This window comes from Brassica napus, chromosome C4, assembly GCF_020379485.1.
Source record: "Brassica napus cultivar Da-Ae chromosome C4, Da-Ae, whole genome shotgun sequence".
NCBI lineage: Eukaryota > Viridiplantae > Streptophyta > Magnoliopsida > Brassicales > Brassicaceae > Brassica > Brassica napus.
Window position 1 is genome coordinate 33,874,423 of NC_063447.1, and position 20,343 is coordinate 33,894,765.

Sequence of the window (20,343 nt, forward strand, 5' to 3'; positions counted from 1 at the left end):
ACCATTTCATCATTCATTATATTTACCTCTCATTTTTAATTATTTTTATCAGTTTAAAAGTTACTTATTCAAATATTTTATTTATCTCTAAAAATATATAGATTTCTTATTATATTACATGTTTTGAATTATAAAAACAAACATATAATTATAAAATTTAATATGTAATTTTACAATAAATTATTATTATATTATATTCTATCTATAAATATATAATAGAATTGTAATTGTACAATTTCTCTCTCTCTGTCTGACATGTAATATTACAATAGTATTGTGTTCTATTATATTTACCAAGAATGAAATAGAAATTGTAATTTTACAATCTCTCTATCTCTCTTTCTCTATGTCTCTCTCTACCTCTCATTGCAATAAAAAAATATTGTCAAAGATTGTGACAAATTATCACATTATTTTTCTACCTGTTATGAACCAGATTTTGGATGTCTCATAATCAAGAGATTATGATTTGTAATCTTTCCATTTATCTATGACGGTGTAATCTCCTATATAAAGAACCTCTATGTTATGAATAAAGATAGACTTTTCCATTACTTTTATAGCACGTTATCAACACGAAACTCTAAATCCCTAAGCTAATACCCAAATCGAAAAACCCTAAAACCCTAACCCTAGCCGGCGATCCGACAAACCCTAAACCCCGATCGCGTCTCTTGTTCCCGCATCTGTTCCAGCTCGCGTCCCCGATCAGCTTCAGCCCGAGGCATTCCTGATGCTAGCTCAGACGTTCGCGACCCGAGAGCAGCTCCAGCACGCGACTTCTTCCTCGTTCGCGACAGCATCATACAGCTCGCGTTCGACGATCAAGGCGTTCCCGATCAAGCAACAAAGGACGTCCGCGACCCGATAGAAGCGACTCGATCCATTCTAGCTTGCGTCCCGTTCGTGTCCAGCTCGCGGCTCAACTCCTTTGGTGGTCCGATTCAACAATCATCTAAGGTTAAAAGGTAATTTAAAACCTAAGAATCCATAATCTAACATGGATTGATTGATAAAGAATGAAACCCTAAAACCCTAAAACCCTAATCTTTATGAATCAAAACCATAGGGTAATAGATCAAAAATCCTAATTGAGTAAATCGAAGCTCTAAAATTTCGATACCCCAAACCCTAAATCATGTTCCTACATGATTAAAACCCCAAATCGGTTTTTACAAGTTAAAATCCGATAAACCCTAACCCTATATCTATAAACCCTACATAATATAAGTATCAGAATTAATTATACTATAATTATCAAATCACATATTAAAACCCTAATCGAATATTTTGAAATCAAAACTGTTTTCGGTTTTGATCATTGAGGTTTTAAATCTGATTGAATGCTGATGCTATGTTGCTAGAATTGTTTGACCGTTAAATTGATAGATTTATTTTCTCATCCTGCTTGGTTAATTGTTCATCTGATTTAAAATTGTTAAAACCGACCAGCCTGTTAAAACATTGATTGAATCCGATAGGTTGCTAGCTTGCTTTGCTTATATAATCCGATAGGTTGATAGATTGATTGAGGTTTACTTGTTTAAAATCCGAATGATCTGATTGCATGATTCTTGAGGTTTAATATCATCTGCTAGGATTGATAGTTTTGTAATCTGATCTGTTTTAAATAGAAACCCTAAATAATCTGTATGATAGGTTATATTGATCTGATTTGGATGTCTTTGAGAATTGAGAATCTGTATGCTAGGTTGATAGATTCATGATAAAATCTAATGTCTTGAGGTTTAAGATTGTATGCTAAGTTCGATTAAATTGATTGATCTGATTATATGTTTTTGAGGTTTGATAAATTTAGATACTAGATAAATTATTTACACATGGTTTATGCTAAATACCAATCAGCCTTGAAACTGATTCATTGAAATTCATGCTTGAAATCTATATTCTAGTATTGCTAAAATCAGCTTTGAAATTGATTCATTGAAATTCATGCTTGAAATCTGTATTCTAGTATTGCTAAAATCAAACTTGAATCTGATTAAGTGATTAATAAATCTTTTTACTAGTCTTGCTAAAATCCATTGATTGTTAAAACCTAATTGCATGATTAATTGAATACATGTTGCTAGTCTTGATAAACCATAATATTATGAGCACATAGAAATAGTATTGCTGAAACTTGCTAGAAATTGATTGATTGATTAAATGCCTTTAAGATTGATAGTCTCATTGTCCTCACAAGATTGAAATCCGGATTGATTGTTTTTAAGAGTAAGGCCGCATGAAAATTATACCTAAATATTGAGTGATATATGATTTGAGATGTCGAAAATCAACATGAATTTTGCTGCCCTAAATCTCTCTGGAGATAATTATTTACAGTGGGCATTGGATACAAAGATTATCCTAAAGTCAAAAAGACTTGGTGAATGTATCATAGAAGGCAATAATGCCAATGAGAAAGATTGATACATGGCAATATTAATTATTAGCCATCATCTTATTAAGAGTCTCAAAGATCAGTATCTGACTATAGAGAATCTTCTATACCTTTGGACAGAGTTAAAAATCAAAATATGATCACCAAAGAACGGTGTTATTACCAAAGGCCCTATTTGATTGGAGGAATCCCAGAATCCAGGATTATAAGTCCGTGGATGAGTCTATTGCTAGTTGGGCAAAATAATGGATTACTGATGAGAAACAGTGAATTGAGACCTCATGGATTAATCCCATTACCTGATACCAATAAGGCCGCATAAGAAAAAAAAAAGTAACCACGTCCAGAATGATAGACCACACGGTCATGGCCGTGGAGGATGGAAAGGACGTGGCCATGGCCACTATAACACATTTGGCCGTGGGAATCACTATGGCAGAGGCCGTGGGTATCAACCCAATTTGAGCCATGGTCAAGGCAGTGGCCGTGGTATATCCTTTAAACCACAAAGCTCGACCAAATCAGTGTGCCATAGATGTGTAATGGGGAACCATTGGGCTAAGATACGAAGGACTCCCAAACATTTTTGTGACCTCTATCAAAGAGAGTCTGAAAGGGAAGAATCCGGAAACTCACTTGGTGTATAAAGATGGTGAAAATAATTTCGAACATGATCAAGATGATCTTATGGAATATGAGACTTATGATTGCCTAAAAGAATCAAGTTGATAATCTGATTTCGACATCAAACTTGTGTGACTGCTTTGCTTATATGTTTTCTCTAATTTTTATCTCCTTGAATTTATTTCTATTACATTGTCTGCTTAGATTAAATGAATGAATGATTTTTCTATATGAGTACACTTAAAAACGCTAATATAAGTACTAAAGCAGGTATCACCAGTCTGAAAGAAAATTATTGCTAGGCTAATATATTATTGCCTAAGGGTATGCATCTAGAAGTCAGTGATGCCTTATATTCACTCAGCTCTAAGAGCAAGAGCAGCCTATTGAGTTTTAAAGATATAAGAATGAATGGTTTCCATATTGAAACAATGGGCGAAAAAAAGAAAGAGTTCCTTCAGATATATGTATAAAATCGCACAAGGCCATAATAAGTCCTAAAGACTATACATGCATTCTCTACTGACCTAGACTATGCATAGATTAGTATGATAGAGGCTAAAAGCCTGCGAAAATATACACTTTATGGCACGACCGGATTGGCCATCCTGGTCCAAACATGATGCGAAAATTGATATTCAAAAGGCACACATTAAAAGATAAGAAGAGTTATCCCAAAGAATCTCAAGTGTGTAGCATGTACACAAGGAAAACTTATTAGGCCATCACCAGTAAAACGGCTACAAGCCCCTTTTTCATAAATAAAGACTATATGTCTAGATAATACTGGTGAATACATGTCTCAAGCGTTTAAATGATTATGGTATGTCCATGGAGGTAAGTGTGGACAATTATGTGATACATGTCCATACCAAGAACGGCTTGGCCGAAATCTTTTAAAACGCAAATAGCTGATTGATAGACCATAACTTATGAGGTCAAAACTCCATTTCACAGCTTGGGCCACACGAAATTTACATGCATCAGGCCATTTAGTGAGCATAGATATCCCCTATCACAATTATTAACGGGTCAACAGGCAGACATACCCCATCATAAGACATTTGGATGTGTTGTCTATGTACTAGTTACTCCACCACAGAGAACTAAGATGGGACCTCAAAAGGAGGATGGGGATATATGTTGGATATGATTCTCCCACGATAATAAAGTATTTTGCGCCAACTATGGGTGATTATATTTGAGGCCAGGTACACGGATTATTTTAGGACCAGGAGGAGAAAAAAATAATAAAGCTGGTAAAAGAATGGTAAAAGAAATAGAATGGAATCAACCATCAATGTCTTGGCAAGATCCTCGGACTAAAGAATGTGAAATAGACGTCCAAAGACTATACATTTACAAAGCTAGCTAATCAAATGCCAGACACATTTACTGACCCAAAAAAGAATGACTAAGTCATATATATACCAGCTTGTAAAGCACCAACAAATTTGATGTCCAAGAAGAGACACAGTCAAGTTGCTACAGAGTCTAGACAACGTATGAAACGTGGTAGACCAATAGGTTCCAAAAGATAAGAATCATCGGAAACAAAAGAAAGGTGCAGAGAATGATAATCAAAATCCAAATCCGAGGTTACTAAGGAAACCATCCCAGAAATGGGGATAAGGCCGACCGGCTCTAAGGTACAGGTACCAAACAATGTAGCTTGGGACGCCAATAAGGAATGTCGACATAAGATGATTTATTTGCATACAAGATGGCACTTGAATTTATGAATATAAGCGAGGATCATGAACCCACGTCAATATAAGAGTGCGCACTCGTAGAAAAGATTGGATTGAATGAAAACGTGGGGTTAAATAGTTTAAGGAAGAAATGCGTATTTGGCCATATGATTAAGATGCCATATGATGTTAAAACCAGTGGATATAAATGGGTCTTGTGAGGAATAGAAATCGTGAGATATAAAGCTGATGTTGCGCAAGGATTCTCACAAAGACAAGTAATAGATTATGAGGAGACATACTCACATGTGGTGGATGCAACTACTTTTAGATTTTTCATAAGTCTGGCAAATAAGAGAGAAAATTAGATTTGCAGCAATTTGATGTAGTGACTGCATATTTATATGGTCCACTGGATAATGAAAGTACTAGAGGGTATTGAGCTGAAAGTACAACAAGTTCTCGAGAACATGATAATCATCAAAATATATGATCTGAATATCCTAGGAACCTCTGGATACAATTTCCCAAACAGATGAATATCTCAAGAAAGAGTTTGAGATGAAAGATCTTGGAAAACAAAGTTTTGTTTGGGATTACAGCTTGAGTACATTAACAATGAAATCCTTGTGCATCAAATAGTATATACAGAAAAGAATATTCAAGAGATTTAATATGGACCAGTCTCACCCATTATCTAGTACATGGGCGTGAGATCGTTTGTTTTGGATACTGATCCATTCAGTCCAAAGGTGGACAATAAAGAAGTCTATTTAGTCCTGAGATGGACGATGCAGAAGTCTTGTTTAGACACTGATCTGATTGGTCCATAAGAATGACGATGAAGAAGTCTTTGATTTTGATTTATTTTATACTAACCAGCCCAAAGAGGGGTTATTTGGTTTTGTTGATTTGTTTTCAGACAGGTTATGTTTTACACATGGTGGTACACGCATATCACAACAACATCATCCAAGATTTCGTGTGTGTGTATTTGAGGTCGATGACTCAATATGTTCGATCAGATTGTGGCATGGCCGATGGTAAAGAATAACCAACTATCATGTTCGAGGACGAAACATATTCTGCCCAAGATCTTCATCACCTACGGATTGCAGAAAATTTGAGAGGTCCAAAGGACCTTCAGTAATGTCCAAATCAGAGGAAGTAATGTGTGTTGTACTCTTTTTCCTTCACCGTGGTTTTGTCCCAATTGGGTTTTCCTGATAAGGTTTTAATGAGGCAACATTAAAGCATGTTACAAGCTCTAAATGGTTATGGCATCCAAGGGGGAGTGTTATGAACCAGATTGTGGATGACTCATAACCAAGATATTATGATTTGTTATATTTTCATTTATCTTATGACGTGTAATCTCCTATATAAAAAATCTATATGTTATTAATAAAGATAGACTTTTTCATTACTTTTATAACAGTACCAATATAATACATAGTTACTTTCTTAATTTTCTAATTCGTATGTATGTTTGAAAAATTGTTCGAATATGCTGATATATAATTGTACTAAGCACAGTTTGTAACTCTAATTATACTAATAATTAAATTTATTTTAAAAAGTTTTTCAAATGATCAAATTCTAATGAAATTATAGATTTTTTGTGTTTGTGAAAATTTAAGTTTAACAATTTTTTGTTAAATTAAAACCATACTTTTGAAACCTTACTTTATACATCTAATTTTTATTAGTTTGACCGATGATTTAGACTTGTTATTTTTCATATCAAACTGAACCATTTTATTTTATTCCGAATCATTAAATAGAGAGTATTTAGTCAAAATTGACCAAAAAAACAAAGTGCTATGTCCAAAACCCAAACTAAATGACAAAACTTTTAAAACAAACTAGCACAGAAATTTTTACATCTAAAACATATAAATCACAGGCCATGACTGCAAATTTAAAACACGATCTCGTGTTGGAGACTGGACTATTTTTCTTCTTTTTTAAGCTTTTTTGCAGGAGAAGAAGATTCCTCATATTACATTTTTCTTCGGGTGAAACTGAAAACACAACAGATACTCTTCTCACTTTTGGCTTCCCTTCATCTGCCATATTCATCTCTTTTTTTCAGATCGGACATGTTTGATCAATACTCAATCGACTTTTTCATTATAAATATATATACATGGCATGACCGGAGTGCGTATGTAGATATCATATTAGATACAATAGTTGAAGATCAACAAGACTTCGTCTAAAGAAACAAAAACAGCAAGTATATGATAAGAGAAAAAGATCATACTCAATGGGTCGCAGTATTTGAAAGAAAAAAAAATTGAGTGTGGAAAGGTTAGCATAAGTGGGAGATCAGAGAAACTATATAAACTATAATCTAGAAAGCTACAATAATCAATCGGTATGAAAGACTAAAAGATAAACCTGTTGGTTCCAATAATGTACCTCAAATCTTGTTTCTTTTGATCTCAACTTCTCTTCGTGGTCATAAAGGTTGTTGTAGTACAGGTAGTTGCGAAGCAATCAAGTCAGAAGTGTTTCCTGCATTCACAAAATGACACATTGAATAACCAAAACAAAATCTGAATCAAGAGTTTCTAGTGTGTATAACATTTGTAACGAAACGTACTTGACCCAACTCATCATGACGAAGTGTTGCAGAATGGTGAAAGGGCAGATTGAGTACTGCAAATAGAAGTAAAATCGATCAGTTAATCAACTGCTGAGTCAATATAATATACTGAAAACAAATCGTCAGTGAATTACTCACCCAAAAATCTCAGCAAGATCACCAGTCATCTCATAACTCACTGAATATTAAAAATACAATCTTGAAGCGATCACATCAAGGGGTTCGCTTGTTTGAGCTGTTAAGGCGAGCAATGCAAGCTGAAACGCAAGCTTTGGACTAAAGGAGAGAAAGCAAAACACTTTGGAACTAATACGACATGAAGATTAATAAACAAAGTATGTCAACGAAACGAACTAACATCGTCGTACTTTTTTCTCATCAATCAGAAAAAGAATGACAAAGAAATAGCAGTAGATCTCCATCTCAGCAGGTATGTGCTTGGAACGGCTACAGCTAAGAGAATAGATGATGATGATGCTGACGGAATGAAGGCTTACCTTTTTATAGCTGGAGTTCCACCGACTTGAAGAGAGGCAAAATGCATTGAATGAGTAATAATAGTTGGAGTGGGGCTAAGGAGTTGAGAAGGTCTTCAATGGCGTTGAATCAATGAATCATGGGTCTAACAGATCAGAGAACAAAGAACACGACGAACCTTTAGAATTCAAAAGGTTATTGTTTCTTAATGGGGCTAACTTTTTTGTTTTTGTTATCAGCCCAAATAAGATATCCAGCCCAACTGTAAACCGTAGAATCACAGTTTGTTCAATCACGTAACTCACTCGCAAGTCCATGTAATTTAATTTGTTAAACCCATAAATAAAAGTCTAACGTGGAGGAGTAAAAAAGAGGACACATGTCAGTCTGTGGTCATCCGAACTGATGAAGTGGTTCCCTAAGCTCTTCTTTGTATTAATAGATTGAGATTTATTATCCGAGATTTGGATTCGATCCGAGATCCGCTCCGAAAATAGGATATCTAGGGTGCCCGGATCCAAATCCGGATAGTAAAATTTTGGATCTGTCCAAACCGAATCCGGATCCGGATATCTTAATTTTTAGATCCGGATATCCGGATCCAGATCCGTATTTTTAAAATATATTAAATTTTTAAATTTCATTAATATTTATACATGAATTAATCTTATAATATTTTATTTTATTTTTTACAATATTATAAACATATATTAATATATTTATAAATCTTGTATAAATATTTAATTTATGTATTATATGAAAAAATTAGTATTTTTTTAAAAAAATTTATTTTTAATTATTTTTACGGATCTGGATTCGGATATCCGCGGGTAATAGAATATCAAGACGGATATCCGGAAACCACAAATCTGGATATCAAATCTACGGATCCGACGAAACCGGATTCAGATTTGGGTACCCTAAATTTCCCAGATATCAGGATCCGTCTCAGACCTAATTGTATCTCAATTCTATCATCTATGAGGATTTCATGACAAGATATTAATAAAGGTCTAGTTGAAGTTAAAAATCCAAACCAAAAACCCCAACATAATAAGATTTGGGCTTAGGTCTTTCAATAAAAAATATGATGATTATATACGAATAATTTACTAATTTGGTAATTTGATTATTTTTTTCATACTAATTAATGAATTAAAGCATAATTAGAACACTTAATTACCAAATATATTCACAGTTAATTTTGGAAAATACAAATATTTACATATTTTTATTTTTCAATTCTAAGTTAATGTTTAAAAATTTGTATTTATAGTTATGTTATTAGCTTACAATTTTCAATAATGGTGATACATATAAGTTATTGTTATATTTAAAATATCTTACCAAAATTAAAATGTAAAACTTCATAAATGCAATTTGACATGTAATAAAACAAATTAAACATGTATCTTTTTCACTAAGTCATCCTTTTCTAATGAAAATGAATGTGATGGTAACACATAAGAAAAATTCAAAAAAATCACTTCTCAAATAATGTTTAGAGTTTGGAGTAAAAATGTTACAATCATACTCTATTTTTTACTATATAATAGAGTAAAGATGAATTTACTAAGTAAATCAAGTAATTTTGTTTTGTTTTTATATATCACTTTATTTTCTTACTCTAAAATAAAGTATTAGAGTAAAAACCAAATCTATTATAGACTTGTTCTATCGATTAGAGATGGTGTAATAGCAAAGAGACTGATGTCATTTACTAAAATATCAAATAGATCTGAACCAATAGTTTTTCATGTCCATAACAAAAAAAACTAAATCAAGCGCTCGTAGCTTGGTGGTAAAGGAGGTACAGATGTACTGTCCGCCACCCGGGTTCAAGTCTTGGCCACAACAGATTTAACATCCCTTCCGTTGGGGTGCTGGACCCCTTTCGGAGAGATAGTTGGGAATGTGGCTGTCCAGATACCAGAGTTAAAAAAAAAAAACTACTATATTGATGAGCAGTGCACGTCACTCTGGCGCGAGAATCACGCATGATAATATATAATTTCAATATACCAAATCTTCATAACGAACTGCTACTAAACTATTCTTTAATTGGATTCGCGATCGAATAAAATAAGTTCGGTAGACCATGTGATTTCGTCAGAGTTTTGACCCGTAAAATAAGCGAAAATGCAAGAAATGGAAGTTACCTCAACGGGTGTATGTAGGCAAGAGCTTCAAGAAGAATAACCAAGCGCTCCTAGCTTGGTGGTAAAAGAGGTACAGCTGTACTGCCTGCTATCCGGATTCGAGCCTTGGCCACAACGGATTTAACATCCCTTCTGTTGGGGCGCTGGACCTCTTTCGAGAGATAGTTGGGAATGTGGCTGACCAAATACCAGAGTTATCAAAAAAAAAAAAAAAGAGCTTCAAGAACAATAGGCGCCAAATCCGGAAAGCAAACGGCTACGGTCTTGGAATCCTTTAACGCGTTTTGAAACATGGTGTTGGATCCCACTAGAAGCGTGTCACTGAGCGTGAGGTGAGTCCAGAACAATAGGTGCGCGATGAAAGAATGTGAGGATAAATAAATTTAGACGAAGAACATTGAAGAAGAGAGAGAGAGAAAGTAGATCTGGAAGAAACTATATTCCCTTAATTTAAATTGTGGATCTGAATACAAGTTTTTTAAAGGCAAACTGCCTCATTACACAATACAATAAAATATTTATTGTTTAAAATATCTTCAACGGTCTCCTTCTCTTTTCTTCTTCTTCTTTGCTTCACAAGTCTGGTCTTCTGATTCTAAACTCAAGTCTGGTGATCCTTATAAAGCCTTATAAAACCTTATAAAACCTTATAAGTATTTTCAAGTTTGGCAGCTTAATTCTCAAGTCTAGCAGCTTAATTATGCTTCATGTCAACACTCTCCCTCAAGCTTGACCATGTGGAACAAGACAAGCTTGGAAGCCATGAAGTATTTCCTCATTAAAACTTCAACTAGGTAAAATCCTTTGGGAGAAAACTCAAGTCAAGGAAAAAGAGTATAACACTTCATGAAGGAGAGATCATTGACATGATAGGTCTATGAGTCCCAATTTTGGCTGAATGAACTCACATACCTTAGTGCTTGCTGCCTTGGTGAAGATATCAGCTAGCTGATCTTCACTCCTTGTGTAGCACGGCAATATGAACTTATGCTCCACGGCTTGTCTCACTTTGTGGCAATCTACCTCTATATGTTTGGTCTTTTCATGGAAGACTGAGTTGCTAGTACCTCTATATGTTTGGTCTTTTCATGGAAGACTGAGTTGCTAGCAATGTGTATAGCAGCCTGGTTATCACAATGCATCGTGATTGGCGTTGTAACTTCAATTCCCAAGTCCTTAAGAAGTCCCTTGATCCAAATCAACTCGCTTGTGAGCTTCCTCATAGCTCTATATTCTGCATCAGCACTTGAACAAGACACCACCTTCTGCTTCTTGCTCTTCCATGTTACCAAATTACCTCCAATGAAGGTACAATATCCAGTAGTTGATCTCCTATCAACTCGATCTCCTGCCCAATCCGCATCACAGTACCCAACAATCTCAGTGCTTCTATTGCATCCCATCCATACTCCTTGTCCTGATGCCTCTCTTAGGTACCTGAGAATCCTCTCAACCATGTTGCAGTGGTGTACCTTTGGAGCTTGCATGTGTTGGCTTACTTGGTTTACTGCAAAGCATACATCTGGTCGGGTAATGGTAAGATAAATGAGTTTTCCCACCATTCTCCTATAGTGCTTTACATCTTCATATGACTTGTCTTCAATCTCCCCCTCACGCATCACTTTGTATCTTTCCTCTAAAGGTGTTTTGGCAGCTCTTCCACCAAGATCTCCAGCCTCATTTAGTAACTCAAGGGTGTATTTCCTTTGAGATAGAAACAACCTTTCCTTAGACCTACACATCTCGATCCCTATGAAGTATTTGAGTTCTCCCAAGTCCTTGATATCAAATGAAGCCTTAAGGAACGCTTTGGTCGAGATGATCCCTTCTTTGTCACTGTCCGTGATGATAATGTCATCAACATAGATGAGAATGACAATGATTCCTTGCTGGCTAGTGAGAGTGAATAGGGTATGATCAGCTTCAGACTTGACAAAACCTCTTCCATTGAGTGTGGTGCTTAGTTTGTGGTACCACGCTCTTGGTGATTGTTTCAAACCATAGATGGCTTTCTTCAGCCACAATACATTTCCTGGTTTGGTAAGGTGTTCCATACCAGGTGGTGGTCTCATGTAGACCTCATCTTCTAACTCTCCTTGTAGAAAAGTATTCTTGACATCCATTTGCCACTGATCCCATTCTAAGTTCACAGCCAATGAGTACAATTTGTATCGTGTGAAGCTTAGCTACTGGTGCAAAGGTGTCAAGGTAATCTTCACCATAGACTTGAGTGTAGCCTCTTGCAACAAGTCTGGTTTTTTTTCTTTCTGGTTGCCCATTAGCCAAGTACTTGATAGTGAATAGTAACATGCTTGTGACAGCCTTCTTGCCTTTGGAAAGTTCACTCTCAAACCAAGTTCCATTTTGGATCATGGCACTGACTTCATCATCTACTGAGTCTCTCCATTCCTTTCTCTTCATTGCCTCCTCATAGGTCCTCGGAATATACTCTTGATCTATGTTGGTGATGAAGGCTTGATGATCTCTTGGATAGTAAGCAAGGGAGCAAGTTACTTGAGTGGGATGGGCTACTGCTTGACTGTTGAAATACTTCCAATTTGATGGACGCTTTCTCACCCTTGTGCTTCTCCTAAGCGGCTGGACCTCTCCAACAATCTTAGCTTCAACTTCATTTTGTTGATCTGATTCCTCTTGTTGTTGGCTTTCATCCTAATCATGAACCTCTTGCTCTTGATCAGTAGTTTGCGGATCCTCTTGACCCATGTGTGGTTCCTCTTGACTAGTAGACGAATCCTCTTGATTCCCCCCTTCAGGATTAGGATGAAAAGCCTCTTCAGCCGCATCCATACCATTGGCTTGATCTAAACTATTTGTTGAACCAATAGTTCTTTCATTTGGTGTCATGATGATACCTAGGCTCTCCATGATAATCCGTAGGTTGTTTGCCCTATCTGAGGCCACTTGGGATAGATCCTTGAGATTGTCCCAACTCTTCTCCTCATAATAGCCTCTAGATTCCAAAAACTTGACCTCTCTGGATACTAAGACTCTTCTTGTCTCTGGAGAGTAGCATTTGTAACCTTTTTGAGTGGTAGAATACCCAATGAACACTGCCTTTGTGCTTCTGGCCTCAAGTTTGTTCCTATGATCACCTGTTTGCAATACATAGCACAAGCACCTAAATACCCGTAAATGGTCAATAGATGGTTTTCTTTTGTTCAATTCCTCATAAGGTGTGGCATCATCAAGGACTCTTGTTGGAGTTCGGTTGATGAGATAGCATGTTTTCATGACTGCATCACTCCAGAACCTCTTAGGCATGTCGGTATAGAACATCATGGACCTGGCCACTTCCATCAGATGTCGGTTTTTCCTCTCAGCTACACCATTTTGTTGTGGAGTGTAAGGGCAGCTGGTTTGATGACTTATTCCATGCTTGGCCAAGTGGAATTTGAAAGCTGTGCTTGTATATTCCCCTCCATTATCTGACCTGAATACTTTGATCTTAACATTGAACTGATTAGTTATGTAGCTCTAGAAGTTTATAAATGCATCTAGTACTCTATCTTAGATGGTATCATAGTCAGCCATGTATATTTAGATTTTTGGTCTATGAAGGTGACAAAATATCTATGATTTTCCCTAGAAGTGCATGGTGCAGTCCAGACATCAGAGTGTATAAGATCAAAGCATTTCTCATAGATAGTAGATGCTTGGAAAACACAGTCTTGCAATGTTTGCCAAGAATACATGCTTCACAGCCATCATTTTTGAAATAAACATTAGGCAATAACAGGTTAAGTGCTCTAGAATGGGGATGGCCTAACCTAGCATGCCACAATACATCATTTTCTAAGACAAGGATTGAACTAAAAGCATAAGGTAAACATGATCTAGTTTTGGTGTCTTCAAGCAGGTACAAGTCCCCTTTAGTAACACCCTTTCCGATCATCTTAAGAGTCTCAATATCCTGAAACACAACATCATTAGGACTAAAAATAACCTTGCAGTTAAGATCAGTGGCAACCTTCTTGACAGATAATAGATTATATGCAAAAGATCACATATAAAATGCTTTAGTATCTTTCTCAAATAGTTTCAAGTTTCCTACACCTTTTATTGGTATGTTGTCGCCATTTGCAATCATAACATTACCTAAGGCAGACTTAACATTACTGATTAACCTAGCATCACTAATCATGTGGTGAGAATCTATAACTACTGGCTTAAAGCTATCAGATGCATTCAAGGTTGTAACAAGAGCATTGGACAGTTTATAAGAGGCATTCAAAGATAAACCAAATGTGTTACTAGAGTTCTCCTTGAGGGCTTTGATGAGAGCATCAAGGTCAGACCTCTTGATTGACTCATCTTGGGTAGTCCTCATGATAGAACAGCCATTGAATCCCAAGGTCTTCCCTTCTCCAGCCGCAACCGAGTTCATGGGACGAGGAGTAGATGGCTCGCCCATTTCACCAGAGAAATTCCCCCTTGCATCAGAGTAAGGTGTCCTGAACTTCTGAGGCTTGAGGTGTGGGTGAAGGATCCAGCATTTGTCTTTACCGTGACCTTTTTTCTTGCAATGGTCACACACCCACACTTTCTTGTCTTCTGGCTTGTAATACCCCTAGTTAGCTATGCCCTCATGTTTGTGCTCATTTCCTTCAGTCTTGTTAGCTATGATGAGGTCTCCTTTGCCACCAAAGAGTCCCACTGAGCCTTGCTCCTTTTGAATCTGAGCACAAAGCTCCTCAAGTGATGGAAGCTTCTCACTTCTTAGAATGTGTTTGATTAGATCACTATAACCCGGGTTGAAAGTGAACAGCAAAGCAAAGACCTTATCTTGCTCCTTCCTCTCATTAAGTACATCCGGATCAAGACTGGCTGGTCTTAGCATCTCTAACTCGGCCCACAACGATCTGAACTTCCCAAAATGCTTGGAAAATTCAGTGTCCTCTTGACTGAGAGTGTTGATAGCCCTCTTGACTTTAAACACCCTACTGATGTTAGATATATTGCCATATACCTTCTGGAGAGTATCCCACAGCTCCTTGGAAGTTTCACAGTAGGAGTAAGCTTCCAAGATAGAGGTTTCAAGACTATTTTGAATAATGGAAAGGACCATGAGATCCTTCTGACTTCTCTTCCCACCTTCTTCAGCTGCAGCAACAACTTCTTTACCATCCTCTCCTAGGATGGTCTTCTTGGTGTCTTTGCCGTCAACAACATACTCCCAAAGACCTCTGCCTCCAAGAGCGGTTTTGACAAGTCTAGACCACAGTAAGTAGTTGGTTCCCTTGAGGGTAACCGGAATAGACACGGATTTAAAGACATTAGTGTAGGAGTTTTCCATTTTTGGTAAGTTTTAGGTCTGGAAATGAAGAACAACTCAAGAACAGGATGAACTTTACCAAAAAATAGAAAGGAAAAATCAGAGATTTGCGGAAGTAAAGAGAATAGAGTAGAGAAGAATGAATCTCAGGAGCTTACTTGCTCTGATACCATGAAAGAATGTGAGGATAAAGAGATTTATATGAAGAACATTGAAGAACACAGAGAGAGAGAGAAAGTAGATCTGAGAAAAACTATATTCCCTTAATTTAAATTGTGGATCTAGATACAAGTCTTTTAAAGTCAAGTTGACTCAGTACACAATACAAAAAAATTTATATTGTTTAAAATATCTCCAACGGTCCTTCTCTCTTCTTCTTCCTCTTTGCGTCTTCTGATTCTAAACTCAAGTCTGGTGATCCTTATAAAGCCTTATAAAACCTTATAAAATCTTATAAGTATTTTCAAATCTGGCAGCTTAATTCTCAAGTCTAGCAGCTTAATTATGTTTCATGTCAACACGCGATTCCAGCTCCTAGGGGAGGCGAAGTTCAGATGGGTGGTTTTCATATTGCTATATCCATGAGACCATGACCGAGTCTGGTGGTTTTGAAACTAGGAGTAGGGTTCCAAGAGAGTATGCAAGAGGACGAAGAAAATGTGAGTGTGACGGAGGAGCCAACACCATTATAACACACATAATATTATAGAAGTTGTGAAGTATATATTTCTGTAAGTAACTTTCAATATTGTAAAAGTTGTATCATGTAAAACAATGAGATGTGCGTCCTATTTGTATATAAATGATTCTCACGCAAAGTCCCTTCCAAATCAAAAGAGTCAACTTTTACTAAAAATGGCTACGACAAATCTCATAGCCACAAGCAACGCCGTCAGATTCTTCTCCTCCTCCTCCTCCTTAGGCAATCCAAACCACTTCTTGTCTCGTCGTTTGTCACAGACGACTCATAGAGACAGAGTCCAAACTTCTTGTTGTTATCGTAAGATGTCGTTGGAAGCTGTGAAACCGGTTGTTAAGACTGAGACCACTGGGGGGATTGGAATCGTCCGTTTCTTGAGAGGGAAGAGCTATTTTGTTACAGGTGCAACAGGGTTTCTTGGCAAAGGTTACAAAACAAAAAAAAACCTTATAAACCTAAAACATAGACATTTCTACTTGTCCAAGTAAACTGATTAATTTTTCGTGGCTTGGAGAATTATTTGTTGCAGTGTTGGTTGAGAAACTGTTGAGAGAAAGTCCTGAGATAGGGAAGATTTTTATTCTGATGAAATCCAAAGATCAAGAATCAGCCATCAAAAGACTCTATGATGAGGTTTCTTGGTTAAACATTTAATTACATTTTCAACTTCTTTAGTTATTTTCTAGATTTTGTATCGCTCAGATCATCAGCTCGGATCTGTTCAAGCTTCTGAAGCAAATGCATGGGAGCTCATATGAAGCTTTCATGAAGAGCAAGTTGATTCCAGTAACTGGAGACATCGGAGAGGAGAATCTAGGGATGGATTCCGAAACAGCAGACCAGATTAGTGAGGAGATTGATGTCATTATAAACACTGCTGGACGTACAACATTCGACGACAGGTGTTTGTTCTAGCTTTTCTTTTCATTGCTTACAAACTAACTGCACCAATGATTAAAGAACACACGGAAGCAGATACGACGCTGCCCTAAGTGTAAATTCTCTTGGACCTGATAGGCTCTTAAGCTTCGGAGAGGAATGCAAGAAACTGAAACTTTTGCTTCACGTTTCAACTGGTATTGACTTAGATTTTTTTTTTTTTTTTGGTTAAGGAAAGTTTAGGAAATTGATTTCTATTATGTTATATAGCTTTTGTGACTGGTAAGAGAGAGGGAACAGTACTAGAGACTCCTCTCTACATTGGGAAAAACATAACTTCTGAGTTAAAAATCGAAAACGAGGTGAAACTAGCTTCAGAAGCTGCAAGAAAGTTCCATGGCAGTGAAAAATCCAAGAAACTGAAAGAACTTGGTTTTGAAAGGTGAAAATCAAAAGAGATAATTACTTTATGTATCTACTTAATAGCTGGTCCTGAAATTTTGGATACTATAAACATTTTAATTTAGTGTTAACTCTTTAAAATTTGATTTAGAGGATCAAAGCGTATGTTTCATCTGAAAATTTCGGTGTGATATTATGATGAGAAATCAGAGCTCAAAGCTATGGATGGGAAAAGGCTTACACATTCACAAAAGCCATGGGTGAGTCTTTACTTCACAGCAATCGAGGAGACTTGCCTGTAGTGATCATAAGGCCTAGTGTTATAGAAAGCTCCTACAAGGAGCCTTTCCCTGGCTGGCTCCAAGGAATAAGGTTAATTATTTTACTTCTCAAAGACAAAAAGGACTTACTAGATTAGCTTTTGTTCTTATTGACATATTTAACAAAATTACAGGATGACTGCTCCATTAATCTTGGGAAATGGAAAAGACCAGATTCCTGACTTGTTTGGAGATTATCAATCTTCTTGTGATGTTATACCTGTTGATATGGTTGCTAATGCAATAATAGCAGTCATGGCGAAACATGGTTGTGGTAATGTACCAGAGGTCAAAGTTTACAATGTTACTTCAACATCTCATGCGCATCCCCTGCGAATGGGCGAGATTATGGACTTCTCTTATCAACATCTGTGTGACTCTCCACTGACTGAGACCACAACAAAAGTATTTGAGCTTATGAAATTCCACAGTTCCTTAGAGGAGTTCACCTCTTCTGTTTCCAAAGCAATAAGGAAACAAGAAAGAGCGATGAAGAATGGAGAAGAAGAAGCAGAGTCACATACCACATTGAGCATGAAGGGGAAGAGGAAGCTAAAGTATTTTGTGTCCTTAGCAAAAACATATCAGCCTTACATGTTCTTTCAAGCTCGGTAGATAACATTACTTGGACTTGGTTGATTTATTAAGCTATCCGATTACTAACATATAGTAAATATATATATACTAGGTTTGATGACACTAATACAAGGAGTCTGCTAAATGAGTTGTCAGTGGAAGAGAGAAAGATGTTCGAGTTTGATGGCAGTTGCATTGATTGGGAGCATTACTTTATCAACATTCATCTTCCAGGTCTCAAAATGGAACTCTTTCGTCAAATATCCAGTTAAAAAGAGTGATTTAAGAGACAAACTGATGCAACACATCCTTATCCAGTTATGTGTTGGTGTTTGATGTGTTCTCCAATTTAAATTGGTTTATATGTTTTCTTTTGCCCTAAAAAGTGTTGTTTCCGTTTTGTTAAGTTTGTTTATAGCTTTAGAAAATGTTAGAAACTATGTAGGAAACCAATGAATCTTTGTTTTTTACATTCAATAGTGTTTTTGAAATTTTTTAATTAAAACGGAAAACTCAAGTTTTTCACAGGACTATATACAATAATGTTGTTGAATAATTGATTCAATGGTTGAACTAATGCAATGAAAGTGTTGATAAAATGACATAGATTAATTAAACTGAGTTGTATTTTCTCAAAATGTTAAATGAACAAAAAATGAGACCACCAATGCCACATGACATGTTTCTATTGGATATTGTAATTTTGAGTATTTTAAATTTTTTGTTATTTAAAATCATTTTTTATAACAAGTTAATTTATTATATATTATTATATTCTATAAATAAAAACTTGTTTATCTGATTTAGATGCATAATAAAAAATTAAATAAAATAGTAGGTCAGGACATTGAATTTTATTTAAAAAAAAATTATAATATAAAATTTAGATGTGTACTAAATTATGATGTGAAAGAAAACGAATGATTTGGAGTATTAAAAAAAAAAATTAGGTGTTGAAAATAAAAATCATTGTACATTAGTTAAAAGCTTTGTATTCCACAGTACTAAGAGGAGTACTATCTCAACGTTTGTCCTCTTCCATTCCTAACCGTCTCCAACATATCCGAATTATTGTGGGAGTTTTCTCGAAGATCTCTTAATCCCATTCGTTACATAGCTTCTAGTACTCCATCACAAACTTCGTTACTTGTGTCTCATTGTGTCATCTATCTTTATGAATTTTCAGGTTGATCAATCAACATTTGACTTTAGGATGTTCACCTAAAATCCAATTGAACCACAAAGTGAAGTTACATTTCAAGTTCCTGACCACAAATTATATTTCCTTAATATAATTATTATGCATGCGGTTATTAACCAAACCAAATCGAATGTTCGATTTTCGGTTCAGTTCCCTTAAGAAGTTCGATCTGATTCGGCAAGTTAAAAAAAATTCGGTAGTCTATTAGCTCTTCTAAGACCTGGTTAGCTTCTTTCTCTCATTGATTTTTTTCGATTCTCACAAACAAATTTGAACGTTCGTATTCAGACCCTGAATATGTTGTAATGTTGCAGGACGCTTCGACATATTGCTATATGTGGGACCTCTTAAAGAAGCTGATGGTGAAGCAATACTCAAGATTCATCTGCGGAAAATCCCATGCAGCTCTGATATTTGTCTAGAAGAGCTTGCTTCTGTTACTAAAGGGTGCACAAGAGCTGACATATCATTCACCAACTTATCGATGCGCTTGATCAACTCATTTGAGGTGTTTGGCTTTTCACCATGCCTTCTTCCATTTCTTCCATTTGAGTTTAATATTTTTCTCAGTGGAAAGTCTCGTATTAATCTCGGTGTCTCACGTTGTTTAATCAATCAGGAGAGTCTTGAAGCAGAAGAAATAAGCATGCGGCATTTGAAATCTGCGATTAGCCAAGTGGGACCAACAGATATTCAATCTTACAAAGCACTGTCTGATAAATTCCAAAGACTTTGTCAACACAGATCCCCAAAGAGACAACGAGGTTGAACAACCAGGAAGCAAAAGCCAAAGACCATCATTTCCTCCATCTTTCCCTTTTGGCCTCTTACCTACAGTTAAAACTAGTATTCATGTCACAGTCCTTACAAACATTGATCTTACTGTTTTCCAGGATGCCATTAAAATCGATTGTGATGTTACTTCGCCGCCAAATTGTAGCTGTAACATAGACCGATGCATATCTCGTGCAATGACATATGTAATATTCGATTCCACCCACACTGA

The 20,343-nt window shown here is 36.2% G+C and overlaps 1 protein-coding gene and 1 long non-coding RNA gene across 5 annotated transcripts; one reads left to right on the forward strand and one right to left on the reverse strand.

The window, feature by feature from the left end:
• Positions 1-6,462: 6,462 nt before the first annotated feature.
• Positions 6,463-8,115, reverse strand: LOC106445236. Of its 3 annotated transcripts, XR_007322092.1 has the most exons (5): positions 7,828-8,115; positions 7,469-7,606; positions 7,328-7,383; positions 7,144-7,239; positions 6,463-6,788 (listed from the first exon to the last, which is right to left on the reverse strand). It is a non-coding gene; the product is annotated as an uncharacterized LOC106445236 (long non-coding RNA). The 3 variants fall into 3 exon arrangements; XR_007322091.1 differs by lacking the exon at positions 7,828-8,115 and having other exon boundaries at positions 7,123-7,239; positions 7,469-7,817; XR_001288416.3 differs by lacking the exon at positions 7,828-8,115 and having other exon boundaries at positions 7,469-7,816.
• Positions 8,116-15,900: 7,785 nt separating this feature from the next.
• On the forward strand, positions 15,901-18,641 carry LOC106445232 (fatty acyl-CoA reductase 6, chloroplastic). Of its 2 annotated transcripts, none has more exons than XM_013886749.3 (8): positions 15,901-16,385; positions 16,489-16,592; positions 16,662-16,861; positions 16,935-17,035; positions 17,109-17,280; positions 17,451-17,612; positions 17,695-18,171; positions 18,249-18,641. In XM_013886749.3, exons 1-8 carry the CDS (start codon positions 16,034-16,036, stop codon positions 18,406-18,408), a joined length of 1,728 nt encoding a protein of 575 aa, XP_013742203.2. In that variant the 5' UTR covers positions 15,901-16,033; the 3' UTR covers positions 18,409-18,641. The 2 variants fall into 2 exon arrangements, with proteins under 2 accessions (XP_013742203.2, XP_022556664.1); XM_022700943.2 differs by having other exon boundaries at positions 15,902-16,385; positions 16,977-17,035.
• Positions 18,642-20,343: the final 1,702 nt, after the last annotated feature.